This window comes from Lonchura striata, chromosome 3, assembly GCF_046129695.1.
Source record: "Lonchura striata isolate bLonStr1 chromosome 3, bLonStr1.mat, whole genome shotgun sequence".
NCBI classification, from domain to species: domain Eukaryota; kingdom Metazoa; phylum Chordata; class Aves; order Passeriformes; family Estrildidae; genus Lonchura; species Lonchura striata.
The window spans coordinates 9,906,139-9,929,004 of record NC_134605.1 but is presented as its reverse complement, the minus strand read 5'-3'; the positions used below and the strand labels follow the sequence as shown (position 1 = coordinate 9,929,004).

At 43.4% G+C, this 22,866-nt stretch overlaps 1 protein-coding gene and 1 long non-coding RNA gene across 20 annotated transcripts in view; one reads left to right on the top strand and one right to left on the bottom strand.

The window, feature by feature from the left end:
* Nucleotides 1-22,866, bottom strand: part of ESRRG (estrogen related receptor gamma) — a 400,282-nt gene that overhangs the window by 368,556 nt on the left and 8,860 nt on the right. For 9 of the 19 annotated variants that reach the window (XM_021547559.3, XM_077781877.1, XM_077781878.1 and 6 more), the window contains exon 1: nucleotides 11,422-11,611. The exons of 2 other annotated variants lie outside the window; for them this stretch is intronic. Coding sequence is in view for 4 of the 17 variants with exons in the window: in XM_077781871.1 (XP_077637997.1) it covers nucleotides 1,992-2,089 (98 nt within the window). In the remaining 13 variants the exon portion in view is untranslated. Of the gene's footprint in view, nucleotides 1-1,991; nucleotides 2,490-11,421; nucleotides 11,612-12,095; nucleotides 12,182-22,866 lie in introns of those variants that run through there. 8 more of the 19 variants (XM_077781873.1, XM_077781872.1, XM_021547564.3 and 5 more) reach the window with 6 other exon arrangements.
* On the top strand, nucleotides 12,632-22,272 carry LOC116183363 (uncharacterized). Its single transcript, XR_004147967.2, has 2 exons — nucleotides 12,632-13,215; nucleotides 15,415-22,272. It is a non-coding gene; the product is annotated as an uncharacterized LOC116183363 (long non-coding RNA).

The window sequence follows — 22,866 nt, the reverse complement described above, 5'->3', positions numbered from 1 at the left end:
ACTACTATTCCTATTCCAGGTTCCTCCTTACAAAGGAAGGCACATTAAGGAAGAAGCACCCAGGAAAAAAAAATTAAGGGAAATACATTAGAGGAATGCAGCAGGTTTGGGGGAGAGACATATTTATGCAGAGAAAGTGCTTAAGCAGCGACATTGGTGGCTGTGTCTATGGGTACATAGAGAGGTTTGGTGAGCGCATGCCCAGGCAAGGAGGATTTGGTTATGGTCAGAATTTGTGAGTGACAGCCATGTGACAGCTGGGAGTCAGCAAAGATTTCGTAGGGATGGAAATTCCTGAGACAAGACACACGACTGCTCATGCGATCTGCATGTGCCTATCGTCATGCTATATTATAATAGCTGACACCATGGTTTACCAGTTTTCCATACAAGAGGCTATAAATTAGGAGAAGGATTTGAGGAACATTGGATGAGAAATTAAAGTCAGAACATTTAAAAACAAAGGGATAAATATAACTTCTTTTCATGTTATTGAAACAAGCAAACAAAAATCTCCAGTCAAACCACACACCATCAGTAAAATCTGCATTTCCATTATTTACCTTTAGTGACAGGTTATTATTTCCTTAGAATATATTTTTTTCTTACTAACTTATTTTTAAAGGTCTGAATCCTACAAACATACTTATTTTTTAGTATGGAATAATCCCACTGATTATTCATGTACTGTAGCTATTCCTACACTTTCAGGATCAGGGCCTAAGTCACAACGTACAATTAAGCAGAGGCTTTTCCAAAGAACTGTTTAATTTGCCCTTCTGGAGGTCTTACACGGACGTGAAGCCAGTGGAGATGTGCATTTAAATCAAACCTGAAAAACTGAAATACTTTCCCTTTAACACTGAATTCAAGCCAATAAAGTATCACATGACCTTTACCGTAATTTCTATTAAAATAATTTCATGTCTGGTTGCTTCTGCTATCCTGGCTCATTTGTATTGTTTACAACAAGTCATTGCTCTCGACAGTTAGTGGTGGCTGAATCCATGGTTACCAGTTTTTACATTCACTGGTTAAATGGAATGCAGCTCTTCAGTGGGGTTTCATGGAGAAAGCTCTTAAGAAATCACAGTCCAGCTATCAATCAGGCTAACCTGGGAGAAATTAATCTGATAAGCAGAAGTATTGCTGTGTATGAAAAATTTATTGAAAGGGAGCTCAAGGCATTTATTAGTTGGAGTTGCCAAAGTGGACACGTCTGGGTCAGACTTAGTACAGAGAAGACTTGGGTTATGAGGTCTATGTCTGACATTCATCCATGTTGTGCCTCCTCTGGCGCTCACTGCTAATACAACTATACTGTTCAAGGGTTTAAAAAAAATAAAAATCTCAAACACTTATTTCACCAGAAATGTGCTTGGAATATAAATAGTGCTTAAATACAGGTTTAACCAGACTGCAGTCCCGTCAAAGTAACTTAAATAGACACAGACAAGATAGTAAAACACAAAATAGACAGCCTTGAGTAGAATCCAATTAAGACAAAAAACACCCTAAACAGAGCAACATTGTTAACGACTAAATTAAGCCTGCAAACAAATATATTTTATTGCCACCTAAGAACAATACGGACTAATTCCGTTTGCCTTGTTATTTATAGTTTGGCGTAGGGTGGGGTTGCCAAAATCAAAGAGCAAAGCAGAAACTTATTTGCAAGATGGACCCCCAAATCCCTTAAAAATGCCTAAAAACATCATAAAAGTTCTTTACAGTTTGATGGCTACAATATTTGTCCCACAAGCTACATGTCAGCAACAAATAGTTAAATCAAACATATTACTACCAGCTCATCTACTGCAAAGTCACTGTATCAGAAGCCCGAATTGATTTGTTTCCTTAGAACAAACTGAAAATGAATGTAACATAACATCCGAAAAAAGAAATCCCTCCTGCTCTGCTAATCGGATATCATATAATGGTTGATTGCAGCTTTGCACCGTGCTATTGCTGCCTATATCATACATACTTACAGGTTCTGGGTTCTTCCAAGAGTTTGGTGCAGTTTCAAGGACAAATGTCTTAAGGAAGTCTTTCTACTGTGCAGCAGTGATCCTAGCTCTGATCTCATTACATGAGCAAAGTGCTACTGCTGACAATATAAAGGAAACTTCCTGCGTGAAGAAGAAATCTTGGAAAGTCTCAGGGTTAAAAAGGCTGCTTAAATGTGCTGCTTGATTTGCTCCCTAGTTGTGTATACACAGTAGCAGCTGATCTCTGTTTGCAGCCCTGCAGAAAGAAACCTTTGCTGAAAACCAATGGCATCACATTTCACTGGAGCTACTGCCAGGCTCTGAGGAGCAAAGCAACCTTTGACAACTTCACCCAGTTCAAACCTCCGGCGTTTGCTGCATGCCCTGCAGGACTTTTGAAATTGTATTTTTACTGCATTATTTTTATTAATGCCGCTCTGAAATCCTGCATCCCAGGCAGCCGTGATACAAGCAGAAGTCTCCCTCACTGTAATAGGAGGTTCTGACTGTGTCAGGACTGTGAACTGCAGAATTCGCCACAGTATCTTTTGCTTTGTCTTGATTGTGACATTTGCAGATGAGAAGCTGTTAGCTGCACTCAAAAGCATTTTCTGCCTTAGAATGTCTAAATTAAGTGCAACAGGCATCCTGTTTATCCTAAATTAATCCTGAGCCTGCCCTGCATCAGTCATGCACTGCTCGGTGCTTTTTTTTCTGATACAGAATACAAATCAAAAGATTTTGGAAGTGGAAGGTGGCTTGTTCTTTTCATTTAGTATTTTATCTAGAGTCAGATCTAGCCTGGTCCTTGTTGGATTGAAACCATGGAGCACAACATCCCAAATTCTGCAAAATTCTGACCAAAGCTTCAGTGGGGCTTCAGTATCTGCTAGTGCCCTCTTAGCTCCTGCCTTGGCCCTCCAGAACCAAACCAGGGATGGGCAGAACCTGCACCAGCTTCTGCAGCTCTTACTGCTGTCCAAGCAAATGGTAAGACCAGAAAAGCAACATTTAAGAATACGTGTACTAGAACTAGATTTCAACTCTTAACTGGGAAGCAATACTCCAAACAGATCCTCATATTTGTTGTTCAAGAATTATCAATAATTAATTCAGATGTAGTTGTTTCACCATTTAGCCCAGGGTGGTTCTCCAAAGAACAACTGGGACCACACATGCCCCTGGCACTCAGTCACAGCATGAGCTTGCATGCTGCTTCCCAAACAGGACCTACTTCTCTCTCCAGGACAGCCAGAAAACCTCAGAAACAAAATTTAGAAGAATCCCTTTTAAAAGTGCACCATCGCAGGGTTTGGTTAGGAGGAGTTGAGGTTTTTTTCCTGGGCATTTGTGAAACTGATTAATCACCACCCCTTTCTCCCCTCAGGCACTATGACTATTCTAGCTACTAGTATATTGCGTGTTATTTCTTTAATATTTTGAACTTTATTCCAAAGGGCAGAAACCAAAACTGACAGTACATCAAGACAACATGCTCTGTGATTCAAACAGCAAAATAATTGAGGTCCTGTGCATACACAACCTCCAAGTCTGTGTATGCACGTTGCACACGTGTGCACACACTCATTCACAAGCACAAACAAGTGTAAGGGCTTCTGGCCCAATTTTCTGAGACACTCATAGTTCATGTCCTCACCTCCCTTCAAAATAAAAAATGGTAAGAAGAAGCAAAATCTGATCAGTGAAACATCCAAAATAATTTTTGTTAAAAGTAGGCACCATTTACAGGAGGGGAACCATATTGATTTAACATGTGTTTCTCCCAGATTTATCTCTCTCCTTTGGGAAGGGGCTCCTGTCCACCCCTGGACTGTGTCACACCAGAGAAATGGAAGTGTGTGGTGGCATCAGCAGGTTTAATCTTGCTCTTCTCCCTCAAGGGACACTGCAAGGCAGCGACTCAAAATCCTGGTTACAAGGCAGGGCTCCCTGTCTGCCTGCGTCACCTCACACATAACCTCACCTTCCCCTGCCTAAGCTGACACCACCACATTTAATGCATGTTGCAAAAGCACAGCTTCTGTCCCTCTGTTGCTCAAGCAGTGAGAAAGGGATTGCATGCTGGAGAAAAGTAAAGGACTGAAGCTCACAGCTGTGCACCCTGCTCCCAGATGTGCCATACAAAGGGCCACGAGTGACCTTGATCCGCCTGCTCTCTGTGCTCCAGTGCCCAGCCTGCTGCCCACACTGCACATAACTCACTCACAGCACTTGTCCACCTGGTACCTTTTGACTCTAGTATAGCAAAAGAGGGTTTTTTATTCTGTTGGAAATTCAGCACAGAGTAAAACAAGTTATTTTTGCCAGGTGAAACTCAAGACACTAATTTAAAACAAGTAAAAAAAAAAAATCCCAGTGGATGCAGGAATTTCAGTGAATGAAGTTTCCTCCTCAACAGCCTCTAAATACCCAACTGTCAGCACAGAAAAGCTGAGACTTCTGAATGCTGCCTGAGCAGTAATACAACCATATCCAGTAGTCCTACCCACACAGACCCTCTTGTCAAGGCTGGAGGACATCCAGTCTGACTCCACTCCTCCTTACCTCTCCTATGTAACTGTGCCCCCTTGCCACAGCTGGGTCAATATAAATCCAGGGACGCAGTTCCTTCAGCTACCTTCTTTTGTAAAAGTATACATAGGCCAAAACATGGGACAAACTGGAACTGCAAAATCTTTCTCCACCCAGACTTCCCAGATACACCTCAACCTGCAGCACCCCGACTTCCCTTTTCTCTCCTTTCTGATTTTCTCTTGAATTTTGTTTTCACAGCATTGTATCCAGCAAGGAGAATAGTAACAATTCAAAGCCTATTTTCCAACCTTCAGAAGGCAGGGTAAAGTAGTCTGGCTATTAAGGCAGGACCACAAAAATGTTCAGAGAGGATGGGGAGCAAGAGCTAGGAGAGAAATGAAGGGGAGGCTGACCCTTGGCTTACGTGATGTCAGAAGCTTTAGGTCTCCATACCTCCTATCCCCAGTGGAAAAGGTAGCCCTTGGAAACCTATCCCACTGCCTGCTCTTCTAAAGTCTAAACTAGTACAGGTGTCCAAGATGGGCCATGCCCTGTCTCCCTGACGTCTGTCACTTGAAACAATTTAGAAAGCTTGTTTAATTCATGCCGGCCTTAAAATCCAAACATATCATCAAGAAGACGCTTACAGCTAATACCACAAATGAGAGCAGATTCTCCATTTTTACACAAACATTTGTTTTAGATTTTAAAACTTTGTTTCCAGCAGTCAAGTAATAAGAGACAAGCTTTCTCATTTAAAGAGATTTCTGGGTCTTGTAATTAAAGAGGAACAACTGAGGATAACTGCAATGAAACGAAGTCCAGCAGAAGCATAATGGCACTTTTCAAGTCACACCTTTCAGCTAGTCTCAAGATTTTCAATAAGCAGTTATCAGTTTTAATTATCAGTCTCAGAATCCAACAGTACACAGAGACTCCAAGAAACATATCCTACCTGTTTTATTCAGACACTTAGGACTTTGCTTAAATATTAAATCTGAAACTGTTAATCTAGACCTGTGATTCCTGCACAGGTCCCGAATGTATCCTTTCTTCCATCTATCCATATATATAGTAACTGTGACTACTGGATTTTCTTTTTAACTTTTAAATGAACATGGATCCTAATCAACATATGGAACACCTTATGCATCATCACAAAAATGAGTGGCTATATTCTTCTCCTCCATAATAGTTGCTTTAAACTAAAACTTTAAACCAAAACTAATACAATCATTGGGAACTGTGTATGCCTAAGCTATTTGCTATTCCCATTAGACGCTCTGCACTACTCAATCATTCAAGATTCTCCGTCCCATTGTATTAAATATGCTCATATTTTGTGCTATGAGTACAATTAAAATTGTCTGGGTTTTCACACAGTTCTTATTTTTTATTTGCTCTCTAAAATATCCAGCATGCATTGAAACCAGCATAGGTGATAATATAGATGTAAATATCACCATGGAGGATACATGATAAATTTGACGTTGGGAATAATTCATTCAAGGTATCTAGATCCAATTTAAATTCTTTTCCAATTTTAACTGAGCCTTCAATAACCAGATGAACTTAAACGAAGGTGTACAACTTCATGCTACACTGGTAAACCATCCTAACTAGGAAATAAATTTTCAGTGATTAAGTTGAATTGTTCATACAAAATGCCAGCTTCAGCTTTTCACCCATACAAAATAGCTTAGAAAATATATACTGCATGTGTTTATTATAGCTACAGTTGCTATGAACATCTATAACTCTCCAACAATTTCTTTGATTTATGTTCAAAAACATACAGGGCATGAAATGATGCCTGCAACCTTACATTTCCCTCAAGAACATTGTGGGGAGAAGATGTATTCCAAAACATCATGTTAGATTCCTTGTTATGTCTCCTTTTTAAAATAAATGTATGATAATCAATTACACATGCTTCAAAGCAACTGCCACTAGATTCCCCAACAGAAAAGCTGTTTGAGAAAAGTTCCATATTCTTTCCCCTAATGGTCAAGTTATAATAAGAGATCTTGCCTAGATATTAAAGGAAAAAAACGTATTGTAAAGGATAGGCCTTACTCCACTTGTATATGCATGCACAGATTTGTGCTTGCCTGGACTTGACTTAGAATAAGGTTTTCAGAGAAGTAACATCGCCACTGATCAACATGCTAAAAAAGGATGTGTGTGTGAAGATCTTGCACCTAATCTGCTTGTCATTTATGCTTGTAGTAATCCAAATGATGTCAAGAGAATGACACAGATGATAAGTTAATGTATCGGGCTCAACTTCCCTTTCAACCTCAATATGCAAAACATCCCTTTAAGAAGTCCACCCAGCTGTAGCCTCCACTAGAAACAGAAACCTGAAGATGTTTATAGGAATATCAATTAAGCTGAATGGAAGCTCTGCCATTAATGCCGGTGCACGTAAGATTGGACTTTGCAGATCTACCTGAACTCCACGCAGTGGCTGAAGTGCACGTTTTCTCTGGGGTATTGAGGCCAGTGGGCTATATGCCAGTAACAGGTAAGCATAATATGGATGGTATTTCCACAGTCTCATGGCTCAGGCACAAGGACAAGGGCAGCATCCCCAGGCAGCGCCCTTGCCCATGGTGAAAAGACAGGAGCAGCCGGGAATGCACAGGGTGAGTGCATAGACCACTCCCAGCACAGAAAAGATCAGGACCTACTGCCTGCCCCGCTTCAGGTAGTTTGAGCATCCCAAACAGAAAGCTGCCATTCCCTGTGCCCTGGGCATTTAATTCAATCCTTGGGTTACACTGCAAACTAAAGAGCTGACAAACAATATAGAAAACTGGTCTAGAAACTAGATGACACAAGTCCCTCTAAGGAGGTTTGGCACCTGCTGACACTGAGTTTCCAGCAAATATGGCATAAGGTGGATGTATGACTTGTTTTATGGCCCTGTTCATCCCTGTAAGTGTGAAATATTTGCATGCCAAATAGGGAGATGGAAATAATCACTCATTCCACTTTTTATTCCCTCCCCTATTTTCTTTGAATCAAACCCTCAAAGAATGAAAATTCACAGAAAGGGAAATACAGGCTTACACCCTCTTTGGTCCCCAGTGCTATTTTATCCATTACTAAGGAAGCCAGGGAGGAGGAGGAGAAGGGGAGAGGACTGGACATGCGTGCCTACTGCCCATGCAGACCCAGCAAGATAGCATCAACAGTTGTTCTCCTATTTTCACAGTGGGAAATAAGCAGGTACTAGCTGTATTGGAATAATCAGGAGGAATCTAGGTCAAAATCAAAGCAAGACTGCTCTGTCCATTTCACAAAACTCACATGCAAACACAATACCCATGTAAAAACAAAGAAGTTATTTGTAGCAGCTATTTCTGTTAGGATTGCTAAACAAGCGTGCAGACATTGGCCTACCTTGAGTAAAAGGCACTATTCCTTCTCTGTGACTTCTGAAAAGGCATTCAAAATCAATATAAAATTGCAATATTAGGAAATTTTATAATCATTATTTCAAAAAAGCAGACTTGAAAGGGTCTCTTGTTCATGGGTAAATCTTCAGTTAGTTTTTCTAGTACCGCTGGTTCAATCGAAAGATTCGCCAACTGCCCCCTGGAGAAAACTGAAGATCTGCATTTAAATGGAGATATAGTATTTCCAAATGCACGGTACCTGCAAGGCAGATACTGTCAAGGTTTCTTAGTGAGTGGATCTCAAATTGTATTAGGTACATTTCAGTGCCATGACTATCCTCATTTTCTAGGACTGGGCTATTTCCATATCATTTTTTCCCTGTGTGTGGGCTTTGTAATATTTGTCCTGATAAGGCAAAATTAAACCCCCATCCCAACAAAGCCCTCACATAGAAACAACAAGGAATTACAACCTTATGCATAATTTTCTGATGGGGATGATGAAGACTGTATTAGATGGCCTGACTGAAAATCTTAAATAATTGAAAACTCTGATGACTTAATAGAGTAGTGAGCTTGGTTTACAATGCAGCCAATTTAGAGCCATAAAAACACCGTGTAAAATGTTTATCTTGTGGTTGACCATTACATATCCTATTTATTATTCCAAAGTATTTCAACAGCATTTTTCTTCATCAATGTGGCTGCTGGCATTTAGCACCCACTCGCTAAATTCACGTGATTTTCCTGGAACGGCTTTAGGAAAAGAAAACAAAAAATTAGCAGATCACTACAAAACTGTTCCTTGTTACTATATGCCTCTTTTTCACATTCTGACTCGAACCGACTTCATGTGCTGCAAAATACATTTGAAACCACCGAGGCTAAAATACAATAAATCAAAGCCATATTCGTGAAGTTAAAAAGACTGGTGCAACTACTGATCCTGCCACATCAGAGAACCAAAAAAAAAAAAATCAAACCTCATGAATACTTTGTTGCTAATGTACACGAGTTCAAAGAGCAGTGTTCCTCTTAGGAAAACATTTTAATTTTCATATCAGAAAATCATCCTAACCTTCCAGAAAAGTTTTTACGATTATGCAAGGAAGGCAGAGAGAAGGTTTAGAGTGCAAAAGACACTCGTGATGGGTTTCAGACACTCAGGCATTAGTCCAGGCAGCCTCTCGCTGAAATTCAGGTTGCAATTGAAATGTCCCTGTAAACAAGGTTACTGCGAACGGCCCAAGATATCCTTCTCAGCAACACCTTCACCAGGAGCCCTTCAGCTGTCTACTTAGTTTGTTATACCTTATCTCACAGCCCTGACATCCTAATACTGATTCAAATTCGGGATTCAAAATGAAAGACGAAATATCTCTAAGATCACTTAATATTGAAATACCATTGCAGTAATAAGTGGTGCCAGGCTGGAGATACGGATATAGTGCTCTAGTGGTAACCTTTTAATTTCTGACAAAATACTGTGGAATAACTGTGCTACTGCACAGACAGTTAATGCAATTGATTTGTTTTCCTTATTTTGATAATGAGCATGCGGAATGTTCGTGTTTACCTTCTCCTGCCCCCGGCACATTTTTCAAGTCCTCTAAAAGGAGACTTGCCAGATTCCTGCACAGACGTGAAACACCCCGCACCACGGAGCCCCCCTCCCCAGCACGCTGACACCCAGCTACCCTGATGCTCCCAAGACAAGGAAGATCATAACCACATGAGTCGCTTCGTCATTCTAAGTCTTTGACTATGTTCAGTGGAAATGCAATGCACGCACCATGTATAATCTAATGTAGGTTATATTGTAAACTACTCCCATTCTGAAAGTGAGGGTAGGCATGCTACACCAGAACATTTTGTCCTCTGAAATAAAACAGGGGAGTAACAACGAAATGTATCAAGCAAGTTTTATATGTTGTATTTTAAACAGGGTAGATAATAAATGCCTAAAACTTTGGTGGGTTTTTACAAAGGGCACTTGGATTTCCCTCACAGTCACAGACACTGATAGGCTGAAGTGCAGGAGGAGGGGGGACATGGGGGGGTTGTCATCTGTTTTTCTGTTGTGCTATGTTTACTGTTAGACTATCCTTAATAGTATCAAAAGACAGGATTCCAGGGGTAGGGGTGCAGTGGGACGGGGGTACAATATAGGGGAGGGAGAGAATTACAGGAGAGAAAGCCAAGCTGCTCAGTGCCTGCCTTCCCACACTACCATTCACCTTCATTTTTGTCTCCTTTATATTCTACTCATTTTTACTTGCCTCCCCCATTATTTAGTCATCTCTTAAATGCAGTCCTCTCTTTTCTGGGATCACGAAAAACATATTAACTAGAATCAGCAGACGGAGTGCATCCCCTGCAACACTTCAAAATGTACCTCTAGACCAGTCATGCTTTTATGGCATGAATGACCAGGAGAAAATGAAAAAATAAAATGAATTTTTAAAAAAATTGACAAAAGGGAAAAAAATTCCTCACTGCCAGGTCAAACTCAGACCCCACAGGCAGCCACTTCCCAAAACGCCTCCTCCTCCCCTCCGCCGCGCTGGGAGGGCCAAGTGCCAGGAGGAGCGGGCAGTGCGCGGACTTTGCACACTTTCCTTCGCCCCTCCTGATCCCGGCAGCGCGGCCCCGCCGCCGCTGTGTGCGCGCGTCCGCCCGCGGCTCCCGGTACCCGGCTCGGAGCGCGTCCCGCGTGGGGCGGCCACGCCGCCGCTCCCGCCGGGCAGCGCTGCGCCCCGACCCCCGCCCGGCGGGCAGGGCTCCCCCGGGCCTGCTCCGCTGCCGCCCGCGCGAGTGTTCCAGGAAGGAGCGAGCGGCCGGGGGAGGGATGGGGACGAGGACGGGCCCCCCGCCGGCCTCGCCCCGCGCCGCAGCCGGGACACTCCGGGCTCCCGAGGGGGCACGGCGGGGGCACGGCGGCACGGGCAGCCGCGCCACAGCCACGCGCGCCCCGCCACCGGCTGGCACAGCCCGCTCCCCCTGCTCCGCTCGCAGCCACCCCGGGACCCCCGGCCCTAAACTCTTGCTTGGCTAAAGCCTCGTCACTTTCCCGGCACTCCTGACCCTGGGCGGGAGGGACACACACACACGCACACACACAAAACCTGCGGGGTAGGATCTGTCAGCAGCCAAAAAAATCATTCTCCTTCCCTTCTTCCCCTCACCCCCCACCCTCCCCCCCCATATTCATCAAGGCCAGTAATTTTAAATAATTGTCCGAGAGGCGAGAGCCACTGAACCCCGGGTGGCCGGTGCTGTCGTGCCGCTTTTTCCAAAGCTAGATTTTTTTTGGGGGGGGTGAATGACTCTGAGCAAGTGCAATTGGCAAGGGCTGAAGGTGGAATGGGGCGGGGGGGTGGGGGGGTAGAGCGCTCCTGGCAGCGGCTCATCTCCAAGCACAAACATGCCCCCCATGCAATGTCAGCTGGCAGGGGTGCGGGGGGGGTGCGGGGTGCGGGGGCTCGCTTTACCTGGTCAGCTCAGAACCGCAGGCAGGTTAATCAGGTGAGTCGTCGGGGATTTTAAAGAAGCCGAAGCCGGTTTCTTTGCTAGGAAAGTCTACAACACCATGCAGGGACATTGCAAAATCTTTACACACGCCTCCTTTAACTGGGCTCCCGCGACCTCCGCCGGCGAGGGGGGAGCCACCGGCGGGCGGGAGGCCGAGCGGCGCCGCGGTGGCGGCGCGGGGGGCGCGGGGGGCAGCGGCGGCGGCGGGCGCGGCCCGGCGGGCGGAGAGCGGCGGCGGGCGGGCGGCGGCGGCCCCGGCCCCGCGGCCCCGGCCCCGGCAGCGTCCCCGCGCCTCCCTGCCGCCTTGGTAGCGCCGGTCCGCACTCGGCCTGACCCGGGACGTCACGGCGCCTGCCTGTGTTCCCAATGATAACTTGGCAGCAGCAGGGGGAAGCGGCCGGGTTTTTCCTGGGCTCGTTACCGGGTACGTGCACGTTTCTTTCGCATGCGGATTTTTTTTTTTTTTTCTGATTTTTCGGTTTTTTTAAGGCGCAGTAACGAAAAGCCAGGACAGGAAATCCGGGGCGCGGCGGGGGCTGCCGCCCCGCGATGGTGGCGGCCGCTCGCCGGCGGGCGCGGGGGAGCGGCGGCGCGGGGCGCAGGCATGCGTTCATCTCCGTGTCTTTCATTTTACCTTCAGGGTGACATTCAGTGCCGGGCGAGCCTCGCCGGTCACCGCCACGTCCCACCTGGAAAAAACACAAACAAAACCACGGAAAAAAAAAAAAAAAAAAAAAAAACCCACCCACCCAAACCGACAAGAACAACAGCACCAAAAAAAAGGCGACTGCCGAAAAGGGGGGATGGGGATAGGGAAGGTGCCAGCCGCCTAGGATGCGGGCGGCGGACGGGACACCTCGCCCAGGGGACGCGGGGACACACGGCCGCCGGCAGGCCATGTGCCGAGCGGCCGGCGGGGGCGGGGGGAGCGGGCACCGCACACACTGAATCAGTAAATTAAAAAAAAAAAAAAAAGCGCCCGGAATGCCAGAGGAGGCCGGGCGAGGAGCGAGGATGCCGCACCGCTGCTGCCGTGCAGGCCCGGCGCCGCGCCCCCCCCGTCCCCTGCAAGGCTCTGCAGGGGAAGGCGGGGGAGCCCCCGGCGCACAGCGCCCCGCGGGAGCCGGGCGGCCCGGGGGGCTGCGGCCGGGCGGCCCGGGCCGCGCCGGGCACCCGGCTGCGCAATGGCCGCCGAGCAGAGCCGAGGGCTGGCGCAGAGCCCGGCGCGGCTCGGTGGTGGGAGCCGGAGCCTTCGCTCCGCACCTCCGCTGCTGGGGCAGCCGAGCAGAGCTCCCGAGAGCCGGAGGGTTTGCGCTGGAGCCGAGCGAGCCGCGGCCTGCGGCAGCCCCGCGGCCGCGCTGAGCGCCGAGCAGGCTGGCAGCGCTGTGCCCGGCCATGGCAGCACCACACGCGGCCGCTGCCCCGGGTTCGCGTGCTCCGCAAAGCCAGGTCCTGCACATCTCCCTCAACGCTCCCACTAAATTCCGAGGGCATTTTCACGTGTGAGACTTAACTCGCCTGCAAAAGTATTCCCAGAACTAGGCCTCGCTTAAGCTGTCCATGGCAGCTTAAGTGCCTTCTCATCTAGAAACCAGTTGTGACCCACACATTGCATCCCAAACTGCTGCAGCACCACACCACCTACTCTGTGACCGCAGAGCGTCCCAGCAGAGCCCTGAGACAAGTTTCCCTCTTCTGTGTTGCTTTTCTCACCGCCTATTATAATAACAAGTTACAACATCGCCAGTGCACAGGTAACTAGCACAGCGGAGTCCGTGAAGGGATGTATGTAGCAGGGCTGTAACTAACTTTTTTTTTTTTTTTTTTTTTTTTGCAACTGCCTCTGTTCAGCCTTAATATTAGCATTAATACTTTCATTAACAGTTTTCATTAATACTTTTCTTCATTTAAATACAATAAAAGGGAAAATTGCTTTTGCTTAATATTGTTACTACTCAGGTTTTGCAATCCCAGTTTTTATAAGGCGATAAACTCAGGGAGAAGTTAGTGCGCACCTTTTCTGTTACTGGACTCATTGCCCTCAGAGCAGCTATGGTGAGATCATGCATTGCAGCTGGGAAAAGAGTTGGGGAAGAAAGAAATCATTCTTGGAATATCATACAGTCCAAGCGTCATTTTCAGAAGCCTGAAATTGAAAGCACTGGGTTGTGGTTTTTTTTTCTTTTTAAACCCAAGCTACTCAGGATGATTTCTGGCTTAGCTAGAAAGACAAGTTTGCTGCAAGTTTCTGTTCTGGAATAATTTTGAACTGCTTTTAGTCTAAATTCTTACCTGTCTTTACTGTCTCAGCAGAGTACATTACTGATACATGATTTTGGTAGATTAGAGCAGCGGTGTGTACAGCTTGATTGTTGTCTGTATTTCCCCATTAATTTTTAAGTGAGGCTCTTTTGATTGATGTAAGGAATTTGTTTGAAAGGATGAAGGGTATGGCATAGCTACCCAAGATGCTACTTAAAATTACACCGTACCTCAGCTAACAGAGATTTTTCATTGTGATTGTCACACTTAAAAGTGCGTGAGTTAATCCAATTGCTATTTTTGGAATGCACTTAAAGGAACATTAAAACACATTAATTTCATTAAAATAAATGAGCAAATAGGTAACAAAACAAGAATCAGCCAAATAAGCAAGATCTCAACTATGGAGCCAAATCCAGCCCTAGTGAAATCATCTGAGTTGTGCTTGTCTATAGCACATTTAATTTGGCTTCTGCAGTCACACAGCTGACGCTTTGTTTGGTTTTCAGAGGTGTGTATATTAAAAATGTTCGAGCCATGCTGCTTCTCCAGTGTGATTAACCACTGAAGTGAAATTCACCTGGTTCCCATTCAGCTCTGCTGTGCAGTCCTATCACACATGCAGTTTTTGGTGTGCATACACACCTGAGATGCAGAGAGGTATTCCCAGCCTCTGTGTCAGTCTTAGGGATGTGAGTTGTGTCTGAAGTGAGGGTGGGCTGAGGTGGATTTCATCCCAACCCGATGCATACATATGCTGCAGTTAATGGGCTGTACTGGAGTCTGTGCTACCATCTTTCATTAGTGCTGTTACTCATGCCAGTGAGAGTAAAGGAAGGGTTGGTGTGTTGGTAATCACATATTAATTTGCTATGTAGATATATCCTAAGAACCTCTCAGCCCAGGAAAATTATACTGGAATAAGGTCGGATGTGAATGTAAAGCAAAACTATGTTCAGATAGTTTATTCATTCTGGAATGACCAAGTTGTTTCCTGGTTTCACTTAATCCACTTTCAAAGTGGATTAAGGTAATTCAAGAAACTGAATTCTTACACTGGCATAAGAGTTGTCTACACATGGGTTTAGTCGAACATAATTACTGCAGTGTACCTAATAAGTGTCTTGAAATAACTTGGTGTGTAGACAAGTCCAGAGTCCCACAGGTGAAAACAAGAGAATTTAGTCATTTTGTATAACATGAGGTTAATTTAGCCCAAAATTTGACCTACTTCTTTTCTCATGAAGCATATTTAATTCATTACAGGTTTTTCTTCCTCTGTGAAATCCCCACAAGAGAAATGTATTATGATCAGTTTCATGATAGCAATGCCACGTGCACTCCACTAAAAATAAACAATTTAAGCAGTGTATACTCTAAATACCTACTCAACAGCCCTAAAGAGGAGAAAAGGTTCTTTACTGGAAGAAATACCGGCTTCTCAAGCATAAATATTTTGAGTGGGTTGTTCCAAACAAAATGTAAACAAACCCCAAAGCTTTGCTCTGGCCTCTGAGACACCCATGATCCATTTGACTGCATTCCATTCATAGTAATAGCGCCCAGTCTGACTCAGCAATATTAGCTCCTGAATGAGGAACCTCACAGACTCACACAGAAGGGTTGGCAGAACAAGGGGGCCTTCAGGAGGCACCTTAAGAATAGAGAACTAATTTATCATTTCTTTACAGAGGTCTAAATCAGGAAGAACCTACATGAACCACAGGCAGCCTCTCTGCCTCTGCTCTGAATCAGGTGTATTGCACCACTGGCATACAGGAAAGTGAACTGATAATGAAAACACACAAGATGTTTTCTGACTTTGTGCCAAGCACAAAGTTTGTCAAATGTCACTCAGTGTCATTCCATGCCACAGACATCCCTGGAAGAGAGGTGACTCTCTAATGTGAATTAAGTCTCCTAAACGTTAAACTTAAGACTGTTTGTTGGTTTTTGTTGGTTTGCTTTTGTCAAAGGAGGGGGGGGATGAAACCAAACAAAAACTAGATTCGGGAGAAATTATGTAAACTCGGGTAGTAAATAAGCCAATTTTTTGAAAGAAGCATAAATATAAAAGCCAAATGATACAAATTGCTGATGCTTTAAACATTGACATAGGAAAAACCATTAAAAGCTATGAAGCTATTAAAAGCTATGAAGATGAAAAAATCCAACTTCTGCTTTGTGCCAAAGACTGCAATGTGTCACACATTACAGAGGGTAACCTGGAGTCTTCCCTTACACAGATAAGGTAGTTCCAGCTACTCTGTGTAACAGGCAAGGATTCACATTTTGTGATTATCAGCATGGGCTTTGCCCTCCTGTGCTTGTCTTGGTTAGAGATATAGAGACTGGATTTCACCTACAACTCCCTCATGCCAAACCTGTTTATTTAAGTAAGAATAATTACTCTGGTAACAAAATAAGCATTAACTGAAGAAGGTAAATGTGGAGAAACATAAACAAGAAATTAAGTACTTAAATTCTGTGGTGCTGAATGACTTTGACCACGGGTCTTGATATTAAGGCTCAAATACTAAGCCTGGTATTAAACTCAGATTGAAGGCAATGAGAGTTTTGTAAGAGCATGCCTGATCTGAAATCCTACTTGAATTAAAAAAATGGATTGGCTTATTGTACACTCTGCTTCCACTGAGAGATCTCTGAGCATTGGATCCACCTGCAGTGCTGGGATATCCTGGCTCTCCCCCACTCCTGTCATTACAGGGGCACTACTCATCCAGAGAGGAAGATGTCCTAAATCCCAAGACGATTGGCACAGCACACACAAGAGGAAATCTCAGCGCACAGCCAATGCCAGGCAATGAAGGATCCTCTGTGGGAGTTGGTTAGTAGTGCCAATGTTTGATATTTGTCGTAACAACCACCGACTGTTTTGTTTTTTGTTCTAACAATGTGAATTATTCATTAAACATTAATACAAGTGAGTGTACTTTCTTTTGATCTTCAAGCATAATCATTTCTAATGAGAGCTTATACATGAGCATTGAAACAAATCCCTGAGTCATGTGAATTTACATTGGTTTTACTCTGTGGGAAAGATCCCACATGAGTTACTCATGTCTGTAAAACATAACATACTTAGAAGAAAAAAATGAGCTTGCATTTGTCTGTTGGAACATAAATATCTGCGTAGACATTTGGCTTGTGCTCTAGCAGTAATGAAACATTAAAAAGTTAATTTATCAGAGATCAGGATTCAGGGTGGGGCCCTCAACTAATGTGAGATCCAAGTTTGCTCAGAATAAGCTCACCTCTTAGTCTCTCCCATCTGGCTTCTTAGAAGAGTTGAGTCTAGTATCAGAGGAATTTGAACTAGCTCTAAGTAAAGGGATGAGAATTTGGCTTGCTTGATAGAGATAAAAGTTGCCAAACTGCCATCACCAAGCTATAATATGCCAATCCATGGCAGGCAAACTGTGCAGTGCTAAGTGGCACCTCTCCAAATGCCCTTGACAGCCAGTGCAGGCCAGACCCACTGTAGAACCTGCTTGGCCATGTTTAATATCTGTACTTCTTAAAACAACAGTCACAAATGGTGCATTCCATAAAAACATAAACACTATGGATTGTGCAACTGCCAAGACAGTTATTTAAAATGCAAACAGAATTTAAGCCCTTTCCCCTTTGACACACTGCACAAATATTAAAGCAACAAGTGATTAACAGTCTGCACTTCAGCAGCCGTGCTGCATGTGCAAGGGACAGGCAGCACACTGGGGAAAGTACGGGATGGGCCCCATTCCTGGGGCTGCAGGTCCTCCCTACAAGATTTCCAGAATGCCTCTTGCCTTTCCAAACAGACCTCAATGCCAAAGGTTGCAGAAGGTGGCTGTCAAGAAGGTATTATGTTTAATGGCAGATAGGCTCTATCTATGATTAAGGTCATATCTCAGGAATTCTCAAAAACCCATTAATGTATTTTATTCTTAATGTGCAAGTGCTAAAGGAGTCCTGGAAGCCAGAAATCCAGGATTACCCCACATAATTCAATGTTTTCACAGGAGGCTACAGTCATGCTCTCTGCTGCTTCCCTTCTCTTGCCTGAATAACCTTAAATGCTGATGGTACATCTTCAAAAGGAGAGTGGAAGCAGCCTATGCATAGAATAGTTTATAGACTGGAAGAAGAGCAAACAAAACCCTTCATCCCTGAACTTGAATTCTGCAAGTGCTCTGTTTTATATAATGACAGAGGGACTATTGCAGTAGTGAAGAAAGCAACTCAGACACTCCATTATGGAACCCCAACACTCTTTGTATTAATTATTTTCCCTGAGGTTGCACAACTTCACCTGGCATGTAAAGTTAAAAGATAAATAGGTCAATATTGGGTCTTCAATAATTTTGGATAGAAGGACCTCAGCTCCATCTAGACCCTGCTTGAAGCCCATTGACATTATCCAGCTTAAAAAGTTTGGTGAGTCTCCTGACTTTGCAGAATGTGTCAGTACATCCCCAGGCACACACAAAGAGCTGTGTTTGCAAAGATGGGACAGATACAAGTAGAAAATGGTACACACAAGCATTTAGGGAGACCTCTCTAAGCATCAGCCAGGGTGACAAAGTGTGCTGGCCCATGGGTTCCCAGGCTGTATTCACAGCTCTGGAATGCCTGCTGGAAACACTCCCCTGTAATTTAGCTCATTTAGTGTGCATTAAGGATGCTCATTTCTAGACCCCTAAGTGAAATGTGATACTGAACTCATTCTTCCCTCTTACACCAGCAGGCCTCAGCAGATGGCCAAGAGGCTGATGGGAAGGAGAGAACACCAGTTTTAATCCAGTTGTTCATAATGGAAAATGATGAGAAAAGTGAAAAGATCTTATTCTGCAGACCAAGGCATTTTCTTACATTTAACTGCCTAACCTCAGTCAGAACCCTGAATTCCATTACTCTATGTGAATGTTATGGTATGGTGAAGTCTAATTTGGTAATTACCTGGTCAGAGCCACAGACTAGAAACAAGATATGCAGCCAGTGAAAGCCCAGTGGAGTCATACCAGTTTATATTAGCTGAGAACCCAATCACCAATTTCAAATTAAAAAATTGAGAAGTTGCATTTTTCCATGGCATTTTGGTCACATTATATAGGAGAAAAGAATAAGAAAATAAAAAATAAAGTTGTAGCTATTTATATAACCAAGACAGAAGCAGAACCAATGTGAAATCTTTAGCAATGGAATTCTACATCCAAATTATTAGGTATTTCAGTGTTGGTGCCATTTGGATTACTGCTTAACTTTAGGGCAGCGAGGTAAGCTCATTTTCTTGCCTCTGTCTTTTCAGCCACCATTAGGGCTGCAACCTTCCCATCCTCCAGGGAGAGGGAGAGAAGTTACACAATAGGTGTTTTTTCTATGGGCGGATGTTTAAATGTGGAGGGAAACAATTGAATTTTAATGACAATTTTGAGACTCTTGAAGTTAATTTCTGGGCAGTGCAGAAATTAATGGGGCTTGCTGCTGCCAAGAGCTCCATGTTCTCCTCTCCTCCTGATGTTAGCAGGATTACAGGTCTCAGCTTCTGGCAGAAATAACTCCCAAAATAGTAGGGTCCTTCTCTCTTGCCTTCTCTCAAAAGGGAGAGCAAGAGACCTGCTGCTGTCAGACCCAACCAAGAGTCACAGCAGAGCAGTGGCTACAAAAACAGGGTAACTGCACCAGATTTACACTACCAGAAATGTGTAGTGTATTATCATTAGGTATTTACAGCATAGTAGCATTATCCAGGGTGGAATGGTAAATTTGTTAGGTGCTGCACAAAACATTTAACCGGAAAAAGCTCCCGCATCCAAAAGCACTACAAAAATGATTTGAGGAAGGAGAGTGGCAAACAATGGGATATCCTGGGAAAAAAAGTACACCAGTGATTACAGCAAAGGCAGCAAGCTATGAAGGCTTTTCCTACATGCAGGGTAGCAATAATTCTGCCAAGAAGGCAAGTTATTTCCTTTTTAGCTATGCTATTTCCACTGCATTACTGAATCATGGTTTGTTAATGGCTTACAAACATTAAGTTTAAAAAGCTTTAGGAATTTTGTCATACCTAAGACAACACATACCAATTTATCAATTTCTATAAAAATGCATAATCCAATAGGTTTTGGGGTTGTGGTTTTCAGTGTGGGGGTTTTTAATGCCTTTAATAAAGAAGGGGTAATTTTGGTCTTGTTTCATTTTAGAAAATTCAGAAAGGAATATAACGGGTAGTCCCAGAATCTGTATGTATCTAATTGTAGATAGCTAAATAGAAAATAAAAGATGCTTCAAAATAGTGACAGTTATTTAATCTGTTCTGTAGTTGGATGTTAGAGTGTCAAGAATTTTCACCAAAAGCAGGAGACCCACTACAGAGGACTGTCTTTTCAATTTTGGGCTATGCAATTATAGCCCCAAACAGGTCATGGAAAGGATCAGCCTTCCCCATGTTACCCCTCTGGTCAGATGGCAGCTCCAGCCAAAAAAAGAAAAAGAAGAAAAGAGGACAGCCATAGCCACCTGGCACTGCCTTTTTGCACAGCAAAAAGCAGACAGGGGAGAAGGGACCTGGTACCCAGCCAGGTGTGGCAGGACTTACAAGCCAGGCTGCCAAGCTGGAGCTCATCCTCTGAATGGGATTCTGCAGGGGAGGGCACAGAGAAGGTAACATTGGGGAACTGCTTCCCTTGCAAAAATCTGTGTCCCCATTTACCCTCTCCCATGAGAGGGCCAAACATGCTTCTTATTGGGCAGAAAATGTTCAACCTGGTATGGAGTATGTTACTGTGTCCACCAGCACGTTTCACGATGTACATAAAACATCATTCAGTTACAGGAGAATTAGAAGAAGCATTAGGGAGACTGACACTACTGACTGATACCAAACCACTTTTTCCTAACACTTTTTAAAATATACTGTACCCAGAGTTTAGCTGTGTCCATTATTTCCTTTAACTCACTCATTTCTGCAAAGGTGATTTTACTTAGATCAAATTTTTGCACTGTACTACTGGATACTATGGTACATTCACTGCTCTAGAACAACTTCACTCATTTAGAAACCCCACCATAATGTTTTGCCGTTGGATTTCTGCTGAGAAGTAGAGGCACTAGCTCACAAACACCCCTTCCAAGTCCTTACTGAGCCTTCCCAAGAGCCTGTGTTACACTTACCAGGCTTGCACACACAGCTAAATCCATGTGCCCCTGCTCTGAACCCCTGGGACATGGGTGCTCAGTTAAGACTACAGAGAAAGGAAAAGCAGGGCCACAGTCAATTATTTTAATGGCTGTTAATGTAAAAACATATTCCTAACATTCCTAACCTTACTACAGCCAAATATATGGTAGGAGACCTGGTTTTGCATGAACCAATTTCTTTTTTCTTTCTAACTCTTTTGTATGAGTGATGATTTTTGAGAGATTGGTGTAGTAATGTTCAGTTGTTATGCTGCTTCACATTTCTACCTGTGCAGATGGGATATCACATTTCTGTCTAAGTTACCAAGACCATTCAGAGTTAACATCCACAAACAGTTTCCTCTATTCCAGCATTAGTTGCCACTTCTTGGGACAATTCTTTAGGTAAAAGTCCAATAGAAATGGCCCTTCACTAATTTCCACTGCAGCTCAGGTTTTCTGCCTCAGCTTTTATGCTGTTGTGAGCACGTACAAAATGGGATGCTAGTTTTTGTCCCTCTGCCCTCAGTCCAAGTAGTGCTATGAAAGAATAATTCTGTCTGATTTCACATAATTCTGCTCTTGCAGTTAGAAATACAGGAATTAATAGTCAAGAAGTTCTTTGGGTACTGGAAAGATTAACAAGTCTTTTAATCTTGATACAGGTGACCACAAGGTACAAGCATTATAGGCATTTGATGAATGAAGGGTTGCCACTAAATGAAAGCCACTATCACAAAGCTCTAGAGGAAATCGTTGCAACAAGGTTTTAGGAGTTTGTGAAGGCACCGTGAAATGAGCACACTTTATGAGGCTACAGCGTGTGTGTAGAAGGTATATGCAACCTGCTCTGTATTCCTAAAATGATCACCAACATATCATTGGGAACTTGGCCTTCTGAGAGTTATTTCTCTCTCTGTGCCTCAGTTCCCTCATATGAAAGTCAGGATTATGTCTTTGGTGCTTCTTGGATGAACAGAACAAGTTCACCTTTTAAATGTCAAGTGTTACAATCAATCACAGGTTTACCACATCTTTTCTACCTAACCATTTAAGACTATTAATATCAAAATAAGCCACTCAAAAATTAGTAAAGATTGAAGAAGTCCCAGACTGTGGAACGTGAATCTCAGTGATTTCAATGGATATGATGCCAGCCTCAGAGAGGAGATTAGCTCCAATGTGATTGGAAAGATCCCATAACTCCAGTGACAAATAATTTGTTCTGCATTTTCTGTTAGTTCAGGAAAGATCTATGCCAGTCCCAATACAGTCCCTCAGCTATTGTTTTCCTCCACTTTGAATATTTCCCGATGAATTCTGTTTGCTACCTAACAAACTATCAAAAAATAAAACTTCAGACCCCAGCATTCTATGGTCAAATTTATTGTGTTTTCCCTCTTAAACAATTTTTGTTTTGAAATATTGATGAAAAAATATTTGCCAGGTAATCAGTAAAGGGACTGACATATAATCCTGTCATTATAGTCACTCTCACTTGCATGGGTTTACTACAAGTAATCCTTCCTTATATAAATGTAGTTATGCTTAAGGAAGGTTAGATGCTACATTTTCAGTATTTTCTTTCTTCTACCGAGACAGATAATGTTGGATGCATAAAGTTCCTCTTTTATGGTGTCACTTCCCTTAAAGCAAATTTGTCCCCTTGAGTAAATTTTTCCTTGGCTGTAATGTGATACATATACACACACACACATCTGTATCTGTCATAGATATCTACATTTATCTATCACACTTACTCCACTGCAAGATGTTATTACAGATTTGAAAAACAAAAAAGACAAATTTCTCTATTCAGTGTTTAAGAGAAGTTGGTATCACTGAATTTAGAAATGTAAATTCCATTTTTTTTTTTTTGCACCTGAATACACCACCCACCCCAGTAGCATCTGATGTCAGTAACAGTTCATGTATGTGTGCAGCTGCAAAATCTTTTGATA